Source organism: Protopterus annectens, chromosome 7.part0, assembly GCF_019279795.1.
Source record: "Protopterus annectens isolate FY-2018-M chromosome 7.part0, PAN1.0, whole genome shotgun sequence".
In the NCBI taxonomy this organism is placed as follows: domain Eukaryota; kingdom Metazoa; phylum Chordata; order Ceratodontiformes; family Protopteridae; genus Protopterus; species Protopterus annectens.
In genome coordinates this window covers 1,073,945,647-1,073,961,833 of record NC_056739.1, presented here as the reverse complement: position 1 = coordinate 1,073,961,833, position 16,187 = coordinate 1,073,945,647, and the positions used below count along the sequence as shown (strand labels likewise).

Here is a 16,187-nt window from a genome sequence, read left to right as displayed (position 1 = left end):
GCGAAGGTGCTAGATTTTAACTCAATTTTGTTGGACCCCAGAAAGACTGACAGTGTGTTAGCATAATTTGAACTGTGGCTTTTGCTTTTTCTTCAGGTTCCAGTCTTTGAATTTCATGCTGTAATCCTTGGGGGGGGGGGGTTCTGTTATTACAATGTGTATTGCTTCATTTGCTTTTGCCTGTCCCCTACTGGTCTGCATTGGCATGAGAGTTGCATTTTTTTTTATGTTTTAATTTTTTCAGACCTTTGACGTACTAAAACTGTGAAATTTTGTTGACTTTGCCAAATTAGGGTACTAAAGACTTTTTCACTCTGATAATTTGTTGATTACTGCTGAATTTTGTTTTTGAACTAAAGGAACTGCTCCTAGGATTTTTATAAGTGTTTGTTTTAAGTCACAGCTGCATGCATATCAGTATTTGAATTTTGTTATGGTCATTATTCGTCTGACACATTTGATCATTTCAGTGCTGGAATACTGAAGAGCAAGTAGCCATATTAATCTGCTGTAGACTGGTCATCACTGTGGATTTATACGGACCATGGGATTTTTGCAATGCACTTGTTGATTCCTATTATAAGCTAAAAATAATTAAAAACAATGCCAAGACCCAAGTAGGCAGAAGCACAAAAACGTTAATAAAACAAAACAAAAGGTATGCACTTTCAAGGTTCAAGCCCGCTTCTTCAGACAACAGAGTACAAAATCTTAGAATTTAAAAAAGACAACTTCCAGTCAAAAAGCAGTATTCATTACGATCAATTAATTATTAAAATTAACTCTTAAAAAAGCAACACTTACTAGTGTTTAAATGGACATGTATACAAAAAAGATTTTAAAGAAACAGCTTCATTTATACCAGGTGCTTTATCTGCCTGGAAATAGAGAATCCATTTTTGTTCACATGCTTCTGTTTTTATTCTGATGATACCCCCCCCCCCTCCAACTTTCATCTATCATCTCCAAAACAAAGAACTTAAATTTGTGTTCTGGACCAAATACAAGTATGTGCTTGGCTAAGGCACTACTCTCTTTATTATTCCTGATATCACAAACATGTTCTTCTATCCGCTCCCTGAGCATGCGGTTAGTTTTACCTATGTAATAAACTCCACATGTACTACAGAAACTATAATAAACAAGATTTTTAGGTGAACAATCTGCATAAAAGGAGAATTATATGTGGTAATTTAAATGTGGCTGTATGAAGCAAGTGCATGAATATAAATAATTGCATGCACTGCCATGACTACAAGCATACATACCACATCTATGGGAAATAATGTTCTTAGATGTCTGGTTATGTTTCTTATTACATAACTGTCTTTTCAGGAATTTATTATTTTTAAAAGAAAATTGTGGTCTGTCAGTAATAAAATCCCTAAGTTCATCATTCCCATGCAAAATATTCCAGTTCTTTTTAATTATTTCACATACTGCACTTATATCATTAGAGAAAGTTAAGGGAAATCTGGTACTGTTCTTAGTACTGTCAGTGCTCCAATAGTATTTATTGTTCTTTTGGAGTAGTGTCTCAGCAATGAGTATATGAAATTACTAATTGATTTTTCATCCAAAAGAAATCGCTCTGAAAGATGAGATAACACATTTACATAAATATATACTGTTATCATATGGGAATGAAGTTATCCTGTATACTATGGACAATTTATTAGAGAATGTTGCTGCATATGAGAAAAAACTTCATGCCACTAAGAAAAGAAAACTGCAAAGAGACTTAACAGATTTTAGTAAAGGTGCTGTCGTTTCATGGTCTAGATCAGAAGGGAATTCACATCTGACTACATTGACAGCACAAGTAGACCGATTTAAGTAATGAAATACAGTTGGAAGAACAACATGTCTCCACCATGGTTAATGAAATTCAGGAAGCAGCACCTGTAACCATAGAAACGGAGAGACCAGCCATTCATACAACTTCCTCAGAGGAAGTCCTGCCTCCAGCTACCACTGTCAATCAGATTACTTCAGCCTCCACAATGGCGATGGAGAGAGTTGGACATATGAGAAATGGAGCTTCTATTTTTTTCTACACAACCCCATTTTCCTTCACTGGAACCACTTCCTATAAATACAAGGAGGAGAGGAGCCAGGTCAGGGAGCCATGGACGGAAAGGGAGAATACGGCATATACAAACTGGAGAGGACAGAGGAACACACGGAGCAACTCGCAAATAATTTGTGAACATTTCTTCCTTTACTCTTACTGAAGCACAAACTTCTCTTTTGAACAAAAGACTCTCTCTTATGTACCCTCTAAAAGGTCAGATCTAGATCAAACTACCTCTTCTATTATTTCATCCCACCCAAATAAATCCCTTCCCTACTAAACACTAATTTTTCTCTCTAATATCTATTGTACTATACTCTCCAGTCTCAAATATACTATTACCCTCTCCATGCATAATATTATTTTCCTACCCTACTAATGGCTAGTAGCTATATATTTTGAAATGTTAAACCTATAATTGAGATTATAACAAAAATATTCACTTTATGTAAATGTTGAAATTTCTGTATTGAATTATATCTTTTCATTTTTGTAACATTGTGAATATCATGGAGGTTATCTGTAAATGTTTAATTAGCTGCATGAACTACGTCTTTTTGTAACTTGTGAAATGTAACCTGCAATTATTGTGGAGCTTTTCTCCCCGGGCCTCCACTGAAAATGGGCTCTTCTTGGCCCATTGGACATCCCCGGTCATCAAACTTAAATAAATAAAATAAATAAGATTTTACTGATGTTTTATTAAATTTGAAACTGTTTGCTAGAAATGTTAGTATTTTAGCAATGTTTAAATAAGATGGTCGTTATGATGTTAATTACTTTAGAAAACCAAGTGTTTTCATTCCAAAAATGCATTCCAGTGTTAAAGCTTTTACAAATATCTGTGAAAGAGAAATAAGAGAGTTTTTTAATAGGAAAAACAAACCATTTTTTTATAACTTCTGCTGAACATCCGGCATTGGAAGTTAACTCAATAGAGATTCGTCCAGCCGATAAAGGAGGAGGAATAGTTATCTTAGATAAAGACATGTATGTAAAAAGAATGGAAGATCTGTTGCAAGATAGAGAAACTTTCATTACTGTGAATCGTACAAGTAGTGCAGGCTATTATTGAGAAAGTATAGTTCCTGTATTTTGACTTTTTAATGTCACATGTCATTAACTAGGATTTATTTAAATATTTTTGTATAGAACATCCTACAATCCTCGTAATATATGGGCTCCCCAAGATACATAAAGATCATTTGAACCCACCCATGCGTCCTATGGTTTCCAGTAGGGGGTGGGTCACTGAGACTCTATCCATTTTTGTAGAGAAAAGATTGCATACAGTAATGGACAACATCAACACAGTGTTAAACGATACTAAGACTTTTCTTCAAGATCTTTTTGAAGTTATAGAACCTCTGGATAGCAGTATTGATTTTTATTTTGTCACAATGGATATAGTTTCTTTTTTTAAAGTCATACCAAATGACTGGGGGATGGAGAATGTTACTAAATAATCAGCATGTTTACTGAAATTATAAGATCCACCTTGTATGTAATCTCTTGGAGATATGGAAACAAATTCTGTCGCCAAAAGGTTGGCATAGCGATGGGCACAGCATGTGCGACAAGCTACGCCAACCTAGCATTAGCCCAATGGGAGATGGAAAAAGTATTGACTGATAATGACTTTTTTCTTGTGTACACTGGCATAAACGTTTTGTTGATATTATTATTTTATGGAAAGGCAGTGAGGAATCTTTATTACATTTTATAGAATTCCTGCACAGTACTACTTCTTTTCTAAGTTTTCCATCAAATATTCTCAGCACAGCATGGAATTTCTGGATGTCAACATTTATAAGTAAGAAACAGGTACATTAAAAGCCAGTATACATAAAAAGGAAACTAAGATGAATGCGTACTTCCACTGAAACAGTATGCATCGTTGACATATTTTGAGGAGTGTACCTAAATCACAGTGTCTTAGACTTATGAGATTATATGATGATGATGAACAACTACAAGTAGCATTTAACAACTTGAAATCAGATTTTATGAAGAAAGGCTATAAAGAAAAAGAGATTAACTCTTGTATTAAATCTATTATGCTAGAGAGGGAAGGGTCAGGGAGACAATGCTACTCCAAAAGAACAATAAGTAATATTGGAGTATTGACAGTACCAACTAAGAACAGTACCAGATTTCCCTTAACTTTTTCCAATGATATAAGTGCAGTATGTAAAATAATTAAAAAGAACTGGAATATTTTGCATACGAATGATGAACTTGGGGGTTTTAGTACTGATAGACCGGAATTTTCTTTTAAAAATAATAAATCCATAAAAGTTTATGTTATAAGAAACATAACCAGACATCTAAGAACATTATTTCCCGATGTGGTATGTAAGCTTGTATACATTGCAGTGCATATAATTATTTATATTCGGGCACTTGCTTCATACAGCCACATTTAAATTACCACATAGATTTCTCCTTTTATGCAGATTGTTCATCTAAAAATCTTGTTTATTATAGTTTCTGTAGAACGTGTGGAGTTTATTACATAGGTAAAACTAACCGCATGCTCAGAGAGCAGATGCAAGAACATGTTCGTGATATCAGGAATAATAAGGAGACTAGTGCCTTAGCCAAGCACATACTTGCATTTGGTCCAGAACACAAATTTAAGTTCTTTGTTTTGGAGATGATAGATGAAAATTTGAGAGGGGGTAACATCAGAATAAAAACAGAAGCATGTGAACAAAAATGGATTTTCTATGTCCAGGCAGATAAAGCATCTGGTGTAAATGAAGCTGTTTCTTTAAAACCTTTTTTTGTATACATGTCCATTTAAACACTAGTAAGTGCTGCTTTTTTAAGAGTTAATGTTAATAATTAATTGATCTTAATGAATACTGCTTTTTGATTGGATCTGTGGTCTTTTTTAAATTCTAAGATTTTGTACTGTGTTGTTTTCTGAAGAAGCGGGCTTGAACCGTGAAAGCGCGTACCTTTTGTTTTGTTTTATTAAAGTTTTTGTGTTTCTGCCTACTTGGGTCTTGGCATTGTTTTTAATTATTTTTATCAGCTTTGTACTTTTGCCTTGGCCCGGAGTTTTGTTGCATTTTACTTTGTTACATTTTCTTATAAGTTAACCTGATGGTGCAAATTCTTTTCCTTCAATTAGTTTAGTCAGGCAGTCTTAAATTAGCGATGGTGTTAACACTTTTCACTGGCCCTGGAGGCAGCTTCAGGTAGTTGTCACTGCTTATTCTGCTGGTCATTAAAACTTATATTTTTTTAGTCTGCTATTGCTGCATTATATATAATTTTATATGATATTCTGGTGATATTTTATGTGCTTTAACACCTAAGTTGATTGAATTGTTTGTTTTTAAAGATAATGAACTTTCATAGGTAGTGGTGTTTTTTTTAGATAATTATTTATTGATGTGTTGTTTGTTTTTTTTTTTTTTTGATTGGGTGACCACTATTTTGCTCTGGTTTTTCTGAGTCAGTGAACTGCACTTGATTAATATTGCTGTAGATGACCGATTGGTTTTATTCATTTTATTGGTCATTTCTTTTATCCAGCTTTGGATTTGGTCCTAGTTAACACTAGCATATTTAACTCGTCAGAGTATGTCTGGGCATAATTTATTGGCCACCAGGCCACTTTGGGGTGTTTCTTCAAGAGTTTTCTGATTTCCACCTCAACCTAATTAATGCCTTTACAAGGTCATTCATCAGAGATATTTATGTTTGGGTCAACAACAAGACCGTTCAACTCACCAAAGAGCTTTTTGTCTTTTAGAGAGCTTCAGCTTCACTCAGATTGTTTATGCTGCTACCCATAAATCATTGGGCATAACATTTCAGCTTGGCCTTGAAACCAGGGATTTAGTGGTGGAACCCATCTATTAGGTAAACCAATTTCTGGTCCACTACAAACTTGTTCTCCCAGTTTTATCACCTTCTCTTGTGGAGCTGGTCACACATCATAAAGTAAGGACATAGACTGGGGCATTTCTCTCCACTTTGATTGGCCATCTGCTTGAGAGGGTCAGTATAATGGAAGAAGATTGTCTTGTCATGGCCTATAATATAGTTGTGGCAAGTGCTTTGGCAACTCTTGCCTCAGTTTGTAAAATCCCAGATAGGTTGTGTGATGAGCCCTATTTACCATGGACAGTAACTAAGGAGTCTCAGTTGTCACCACTGTCTCTGGTAAAGAAGTGTCACTAAAAGCTGGGATAGAAAAACACAATTTCCACTAAGAATACACCAGGAACAGGTTAAAAACATGTAACTGGACTATATGTATATATATCACTCCAGGTCCCCAAATGAGTCTCCACACTAACCACTGGAGAGCACTGTGTCCCAGTTCTAACACACTCATTTTTAAATGTTTGATATTCACATATACACTCTCTTGGGAAAGACTGACACAGATTTACCTGCTGTGTTTCTTTGCCCAAATTACAAGGTAATGGCTGCCACCAGTCAAATACCACAATACCCTAAAAGGGGTGTTCAGTTATATTGGGTAAAGTAGATACTGAAACAAATGGCAACACATATCCCAAGTATTCGTTTTTTTAGAGCAGCTCTGGTGTTATTACAATAAGCATAAACATTTTAAGTTACTAAAACTATTCATTAAATAAACAGCCACAACAAGAGATAGTAAAATTTAATAATACATACAAGAATTTAAAACATGTAAATACTGAATAACTGCTTCCAATGTACAATAGAGTTTCACACACAGGAAATACGAAAATAATACTGTGGGATAGATCTCACATTGATTTTATTGTACATTGGAAGAGGTTTTCTAGAGTTTCATACACAGGAAATACGAAAATAATACTGTAGGATAGATCTCACATTGATTTTAGAAAACCTCTAACTAGCTGTAGTTCCCTGACTATCTGAAGAGTAACTGTCCCTATCTAATCTAAATAACTCAGCAAGGTAAGATTATACTATTACTTCTGTAAGGCAAGATGAGGAATTATGTCCACACTCCAGGCTGTTGTCTGTCCTGAGCGACTGGAACTACTACTCTGGAGACAACTGGACTACTACTGCTGAACAGCTCTGGAAGAAAACTGAACAACTGACTCAGAACCTGCTTTTATAGCAGAATTTTTTTAAAGTAACAGGAAGCTGCTATGAAAATTCTACTATCTCATATCAGACTTTGAAAAGTAAAGAAACAGCTGCAGTGAAGAATCTATTCTCCCAGCCCTGGCAAACAGCAACATCACATCTAGGTCAGCTGACTGTGGCATAACATACATTCACAATTCTCATTTGGTTAGCCAAAAAAAAACACTGCTTGACATTCAAACATCTTGCATAAGTCAGAGTGATAATCAAGAGACGTAAACTTATTTCCAAAATTATAGCTAGTCTTAGGATAATTTACAATTATTTACAGAACTTCAGCCAGTCATGCTAGCACAGATAACAATATCTAATATCCGCACAGGTTACATAAAAAAAAAAAACTTTCTCATATTCATGACTTGTACTTGTTTTGTAGGATTAAATAGAAGATGGATTAAAAAATGGTGAGTGATTGGCCTTCTTATGAACAGAACTGGATCAAGCTGAAGGAAAAAGAATCAAGTTTTATTAAAGCTATACACTTTGTCAACTGTAAGAAAAATAGCATTCAATTCAGGAACTTTGTAGCCTTATAAAATGTTTACTATGACCTTTCACTGAAAAGACATAAGACTAACATTTATGAAACTGTGCAGCTATTTGATAGAGCCACCATTGTACAATGCAATTGATATCACTGTACTTACTGAAGTCCTGTAATACCATTCCAGTCTCTAAAAATTGTACAGCTCTTTCTGTGATTCTTTCTTTCTTTCTTTCTTTCTTTCTTTATTGCTTCCTTTTTTGCTTTCTTGGCTAAGTAGGCTGCTGCTGTTGAAGCCATTTTGACGTTACCAAGGCAATAAGGTGAGAACTTGTACAATAAAAGTACCTATGTATATACTTAACAGTAATAGCATTTTTATTGCAGAAAAAGAGCATATGTACAACACAGCAAAGCATATATCTCTCTGACTAAGAGAGCAAATTTATAACAGCAAAAAATATATAAAGATCGCTACTCACTTTTTGGCCAAGATCAAGTGTGTGTAGAGCAAGTTTACATACAACATGCTACATACAGATAAGTAAAAGTATTATGCTTAATGCTTAACTATAACAAGACTTGTGAAATATAATTTAAATTTAGCAATAAAACTGAACGTGAGTGACCAATAAAGTTAAGTGATTCTTACCCTGAGGTGACAAACAGCAGGATTATTTTTAGTACCTGGAGAGGAAGCTGTCAAATCTGGACATTTCATTCTTATGCCTTCCACCTGAGCTCCTTCCTGACTTCTTGGTTCTTCACTTGCCCGTATCACTATGTGTTTTGCTGTGTACCTGCTCTACCTTCCCATGCTTGTCCCTGGCCTCTGCACAGTACTCATTTATAAAGGCAAAGATTAAGAATATTTGTGCATGATCTGCCACAGTATAATGGCACCATAGTGCACTACTGAGACTGCCTTATACCCCCCATGTGAATGAACCATTTCCTTTGGACATTTCATCCCAACAAATCACCTCGTTTCACCTGTCGGATGAGCTTTTCAGATTTTTGTTTGATGTTATAGTAGGTCACCGTCTCGTCATCATCCTTTTTCATCTCTCATCATTTTGTATGCATTTTCTTTTTCACTGATTGCCCATCTTTAACTTATTGTAGGTGCATGCATTATCTCTTCTTTGTGTACTTTTTTATTGGACTTTATTGCATTACTCACCTTGCCCTTCATGTACTTGCACAGTTACCACCAATCCCTGCTGCCAATTCACATTATTTCCTAACTGAGTGAGGTCTGCTTGACTGAACACCCATTCAAGTAACTCAGCAGTTTTTGAAAAGTGTATACAGACTATATGTAGCCACCTGTGTATCATGCCCGGCTTTTTATATTGGTAAAACTATACACTCCTTGAAATACACAATTTATCAGCATTTCTATGCAATAAAGAAAAGGGATAATATAAATTCTTTGAGTGTATGTGCACATAGGTGTCAGCATTTTAAAAAATGTATTTTTTATGGACTTGGGAAAACCATGTGGAGACTCAGGAACTATATTGACAGTCCCCAAGAATTAATGATAAACTATCTCTCCACAGTATTTTAGTCTCGGGCTGATAAGGTTTAAATGAATTAATGTAGTATTGTATAGATTTTTACATTGAGCATTTATGATTATAGTTATATTTAATGGTTATAATTTTAACATTTAATATTAGGTTTCAACAGTGTTCATTATTATTTTTATGTATTTAACATAAATTGATTAATTATTGGAGCATTATGAAACATTATTTGAGGAAGAGAAGTAATGTTATTTTGCTCTGATGAAGTTCCGGTTTATTAAGGAACGAAAGCGCTATGCCATTTAATAAAGTACTGAATAGCACAGAGTTCAGAGTGCTATGTTTTTATTCATGTTTTATGGTTATTATTATTGAGCATTTTTGAGAACTGTATTGTGGTTCATGAAATCCAGTTAAGGTAGTGTCAAAAGAGTTCTTCCAGAAAAAAACAATGTACATTTTCATCCCCACAACACTGAATTCCACTACATAGATATTTCCAAAGAAAATGAAGAATTAAAATCAAGAGTGATAAATCTCAAACAAATTCAGGTTACATTGCAGAATTTTCAATGCTCTTTTTTTGTCTTTGTAGGATAAGATGGCAGAGTCGAAGCTTGAGAAGTACTTCACTAGTGAACAACAAAAAGAACTGCAGAAAGCCTATAAGAGTGGAGATCTTGAGCAAATAGATATGCTGATTGAGCAGAAACAGAAAGCTCTTAAAGACACAATCTTCAATGTTGCAGTGACTGGGGAAACAGGAACAGGAAAGTCAACTCTTATAAATGCAATGAGAGGCCTTCTTGTTGATGATGGGGAAGAAGCATTAGCAGCCCCAACAGGAGTTACAGAAACAACCTTGGTGCCAACTCCCTACCCACATTTTCACTTCCCCAATGTTGTGTTCTGGGATCTCCCAGGTGTGGGTACCCCAAATTTTATAGCACAGGATTACCTAAAAGATATGAACTTTGAGTGCTATGATTTCTTTCTTATTGTCTCAAGTTGTCGCTTCAGGGAAAATGATGCAAAACTTGCACAGGAGATTGAACGAATGAGGAAACCCTTTTATTTTGTAAGAACTAAAATAGATCTTGATATGTATAGTCTCCAAAAGAGACGCAAGAATGCAAATCAAAAAGAAATTCTTGAGCAGATTAGAGCTGACTGTGTATCTAATTTACAGAGTGCTGGAATGTCACAGCCTCAGGTTTTTCTGTTGTCAAGCTTTGAATGGGAAAATTATGATTATGACCATTTACAAAAAGTACTGTTTGAAAAGTTAAGAGAGATTAGAAAGTATGATATTCTGAATCTGGAAGAACACATATTGAACATCGCTGTGACCGGTGAGACTACAGCTGGAAAAACCTCTCTAATTAGTGCCCTTTTGAATATGGAAGGTATAGATAAGGGTACACCTACAACAGACGTAACTCCTTATGAGTACCCCCTCATCTCAAATATTATTTTCTGGGACCTGCCAGGAGTCGACACAGATAGTGTTAATTGGCAGGAGTATTCAAAGAAAGTGCATCTAGAAAGCTATGACTTCTATATTATTGTTTCGGGAGGCCCTTTTAGTAAGAATACTGAGACCATTGTCCATGAAATTAAAAAAATGGATAAAAAGTTTTGCTTTGTGCGAACTAAAGTTGATCTGGAAATAATGTCATCAGAGAAAAGTGAGGACTCTGTTCTAGAAGGGATTCGTAATGACTATGTTAGTAGCTTTGACAGATCTACAGCTTGCCCTACACACATTTTTCTTGTGTCAAACTACAACCAGATCAAATATGATTTTCTGAATTTACAAGTTATGCTTTCCGAAAATTTGCAAAAAATCAAGAAACAGACTCTGCTAGTTGCATTTGTTAATGAGAACTTAAGAGAAGAAACAAAGAGGCCACATCGCTCATTTTGTAGTTTGATGTAAAACTAAAGTACAAAACCTAATATAACATCTTTTCACATATTATGCTGGTATTTTTCTTCTCTACTGTGTGCAGAAAAATAAAATCTTAGGTGTTCAAGATCTATTAGATAAAGGCTGTAACACACAACTTATGCTATTACCGGTGGTATCTACTCTTTGAAACTAACTTGTATCAATTCATGTGGCGATACCTTAGCACAGGGCTTTCTAGGTGATAATAATTTCTTCATAGTAGAGCTTTTCTGTAATAGGAGAGACAGACAACAGACACGATGGCATTATCTGTTACTTGAAGTGGTGGAACAGACTTTGCCTGAAGTTTATGGTCATTTCACCCGTGACTCAAATTTTTATTTTTGTATGTGCATAATATTTTTTTTATTATGTGTGGTCTGTCTATAGTTAGGATGCATTTTTTATTTTTCTCCCAGTGCACATGTCTTCATGCATACATTAGATTAAAACTGAGTGCTGTTCATATTCACTGTGTACTGTGGAGCAAACTTTGGTATTCAGCAGAATGGCACACAAAAGGTGTTGTGATTCTTAAACATAATCATGCAACATGTAAGACAGTGTACACTATCTTACCTCATTGTGTAGCTATTGTGCTCCATGCACAGAGAACACATGCAGATCACCTCCCATCTCTAAAAGTATGCCATTTATAACTTTAAAATAATTAAGAGTAGCAGCTCTGTCCCATTGAGGTAACCCACAGGAATCCAACCACATACTATCCAATGGCAGTGCCAGCCCATCACTGCAAATCTCCTCCTTTCCTGCTAATACATTGCTCACTGTTGTAAAAAAAAAAAAAAAACAACTTGGTCACATGATAGAAAAAGCCCTTGAGTCCCTTGAGATGCAGGCAAAAGTTCTATCACAATTAATCTTGTCCAGCTCCCAGTAGTGGTACTAGTAAGCTCTGTCCAGTTGGACCTCGCATGGTACCAGTTCCTCTCATTACCACATTATCGTAATGAGTTTCAATCTATCATCATGCATAGGGAGTGAAAATTCATCACGAATCACTGTCATACTTCATGGTAGAGCACAGAGCACCAGAGACGTGAAGGTAAGGTAGGTAAACTGTATCTCATTAAGCAGGTACATGTAAGTACTTTTTAAGATACAGTTTACCTTACCAAATCATTAGCTTACATAGCTGCTTAATTGAGTACAGTTTACTTAGCCTACAGTGCACTGTGCAGGTTTTTGTAAGGGAAATCCAGTAGTAGTCAGCAAAATCATATGGAAGCCTAAAATGGCGTATGATAACTGTGTGTTCCAGGCCCATTGTTAGAGACGATCACTTTGGTCAAATTGGCCAGCTAAAAAGACTGACGAAATAAGAAAAGGAAACACATAAGAATGTTAAAGATAAAGAAAGAGCAATATATTAAGACCTTCAAACACCTCAAAGAATATATAGCGAAGAAGAATAAATCTTTAGGGGAAGGAAGCAGATCACAAGAACCACGGCACAACTGTACAAATGAAAGAACATGGCAAAATTATAAATAAGTGTTTCATTACAAAAGAATAGCCTCCTATACACCAAATTAAGTAGTAAACAGTGGTTTATGCCATTCAAAACATTGTATGTTTGCTTTCAATACAGTTAATACAGGACTGTGAATCAAAGTAACGAATGCTGGCATACCAAACATAGTTTGCGGAAGGCTTGTATGTATTTGTGTTAATATCAAGACTTAACATATTTTATTTGCATGTTCATGCAGAAAACACATCCAGATTAGAGCTTTAGAAAGCTTTCCAGAGAACAGGAAAACTTCTACACCTTTATATATCTGTTCAACAGAAAATGACCATAAAGAAAATTGACGGGGAGTTTTACCTTGCCTTGTATTAGTTTTTTTTTTTTTTTTTTTTTTTTTTTTATTTAATTTCATTTAAGGTAAGTAGACTGAATTCAGCTGCATCCTCATTATACAATGAACTAACTCCTTTCAACTATCAAACTATCGGCCAATTGCAATCTTGTCCTCCCTTTCCAAGCTTCTGGAGAAATGTATTCACACCCAGGTAATGCACTTCTTATCCTCACAAAACCTCCTCTCCCTCACACAGCATGGTTTCTACCCAAACCATAGCCCAACCATGGCTCTACTCTCCTTTACCAATCAGATTAGCCATCTAAGAAACAACAACAAATTTGTCTCTGCCATATTCCTAGATCTATCAAAAGCTTTTGATATGGTCTCCCATAACCTACTCTTAGACACACTTGTCAGCCTTATCCTTCGCCCTCTCTACTACTTCATGGTTTAGAAGCTATCTCTCTGACAGAAAACAATCCGTTAAATGGCAAAGTACACTATCTCCTGTATTACCAACTACTATAGGTGTCCCACAAGGATCAATACTGGGTCCTCTACTATTCACCATTTTCACTAACAAACTATATACTTCCACCCTGCATGCATCACTTATACAGTATGCAGATAACTCCACCCTAATCTGCTCAGCCCCATCCATAACCACTCTTCAAAAGCTCACCCAAGAATCCTTCTGATCCGTGGAACAATGGATTACTGATATCCGACTCATTCTAAACCCCAGCAAGACCAAATTACTCCTTTTTATCACCAATAAATCCAAATCCACAACTCCTACCTTCACTATCGCCTCCAAAAGTGGGACCACAATCTCCCCCTCCCCTTACACTAAGCTGCTAAGGGTTGAACTAGATAACAATCTAAACTTTAATGTCCATATCTCACAAACCATCACAAAGGTACATAAGAAACTAGGAACCCTATACAAACACAAACATTTCCTATCGGACCAAGCTAGAATATCCTTAGCCCAAACTAACCCATTGTCTACCCTAATGTATGCATCACCAGTCCTAATTCATATCAGGAAAACAGACCATAAAATTGCAAAATTCGCTAACAACTTCACTTTTAGAAGTCATCACTGTCTTGCCCTGAAGCAACTACACTGGTTAGAACTCCAGCTAATTAGCTATCACCAATTAGTCCTCAACTTTATCATAATAAGGAACCCTCAGAAAACTCCAGCCCTAAACCAACATTTTGCAAACCGCCCTCTACGCTCATCCAACAAAACCTTTCTCTACATAACTAAAGCCAATAACACTGCAGGGAAAAGTCTGTTCTCCCACACCATTGCTAGGGAATGGAATAACCTCCCCCAAAGTATCTCCTCTGCACCATCCATCTCACTTTTCAAGACATCACTAAAGTCACACATCTTGCAATCATGGCTCTGTCCCTGTATCACATAAAATCTTTTCTGCTCTCCTCCTAACTTGCCACACCTCATCCCCTCTGCTTACCTCAGCTATTTATGTACTCCCTATCAGGAACTACTATCCTGCAAACTATTTCTCACGCTATGACATATCTCCCGAATAGCATTATTTTCCAGATTCCATTCCTTCATTTTTAGGGAATTCAAAGTGTTGCTATCTATATATAAAGCTTGCTCAAATCAAACTAAGGTACAAAAAATCTCCTTGATTGTATATGTGCCACTGTATAGAAATTTTCTGTCATTCGTGGATTATGTGTTGTCATATAAAGACATGGAGCTGTGATTGTGTATATGCCTCTGTACAGAAATTTTTTTGTCATTTGTTGTATTTGTACTGTTATGTTATGGAGCTTTTTTCCCCAGGCTTCCACTGTAAATGGACCTTGTTCCAGTTGGACTTTCCAGATAAACAAATATAAAATAAATAAATAAAAAGTAAATACTAAAAGACTGTTTCAAAAATGTCACAGCATTTCAAACATGAGACTGTACAATGCATAGAGTATAAAAAATGGAAAGTTCAGTATTAAACTGTAGATCCATTGCATATGTGAACAAGTGCAAATGATAAGGAAACAGTGAATAGTTAATTCATTGAAGAACAACAGAGACAGGTTCCTTTAAATTATCAAATGCAAACCTACTCATTGATTTCAGTGCATCACTATGCTATAATAAAACAGATACTTGCATAACACTATATCACACATTGTACTGGTCATTAATTATATACCTAGTTACTTTCCTTACCTTTAACTGACAGGAACAATTAGCCCGTAGTAAAGCTTTAAAACAACAGTCTGTGCTGCTGCTGCTACAGTTTCAGCCAAATATATATATTCAGCCAACCTCACCTGGATTATAGGTGATTCGCTGATTAATTTCACAATGTGAACTAATTTATGGCATAAATATGTACCTTTACAAATTGTGTACATAAAACATCAGAAACAACAAAGTTGTGAACTTTTTTTTTTTTTTTTTACGCAAGCACAAATCGTGCATACACATATATAAATTTAGGGCACTACACTAAAAACTTAAACTATTGAAAGGCAAGTCATTGAACACAACAGATTGATTACCTGTCAGTTGAAAAACAAACAAAAATAGTTTAAACATGTTGTTTGCAGGAGGGCAAGCCCTCCTGCACCCCCCCCCATATCCCCTGCTAATTATATACACTAACTCTGAAATTAAAATATAATAAGGAAATAGGAAATTACCTGATTCCACTGTAACCTCACTGAAGAAAGCCAGTACTTGAAATCATCTAGTTTTCAATTAGCTGTACCAGCTTTTGTACAGTGTGACAAGTTGACCACTCAATATACTGAATGTAATCCATATTGGTCAAATAACCAGAAACATCAACATCTGTTTGGGCAACATCATTTAGTCAACATAAACAAATGGTCAGCAATGCATGGGGGGGGGGATATTCCCTTTCCCTGGGGATTGTGCGATCTCAGAGTTAGTATAAATAATTAATAGGACTTAGGTGGAGGGGAGCTTGCCCCTCTGTGCAAACACTTGTATTTAGTTTACTCCGCTCTGGGATAATCCCTGGAGCATATGCAGAACGTGTTTGTTATAACATCAAAATTCTGGGTGTCGATGTAGCTGATAATTTAATCAGCTGCCCTACACCCAGATATACATAGTTATTTCTTTACTTTTAAATAACCTGTAGTGAAACTTTAAAACAACCATACTAAAAAT

The 16,187-nt window shown here is 35.6% G+C and overlaps 1 protein-coding gene across 1 annotated transcript in view; it reads left to right on the top strand.

The window, feature by feature from the left end:
• Positions 1-11,256, top strand: part of LOC122806871 (T-cell-specific guanine nucleotide triphosphate-binding protein 2-like) — a 29,512-nt gene extending 18,256 nt beyond the window's left edge. The window contains exon 2 of the mRNA XM_044077641.1: positions 9,816-11,256. Coding sequence (XP_043933576.1) covers positions 9,822-11,159 — 1,338 coding nt within the window. The 5' untranslated portion in view covers positions 9,816-9,821 and the 3' untranslated portion in view covers positions 11,160-11,256. The remainder of the gene's footprint in view (positions 1-9,815) is intronic.
• The last annotated feature ends 4,931 nt before the right edge of the window (positions 11,257-16,187 follow it).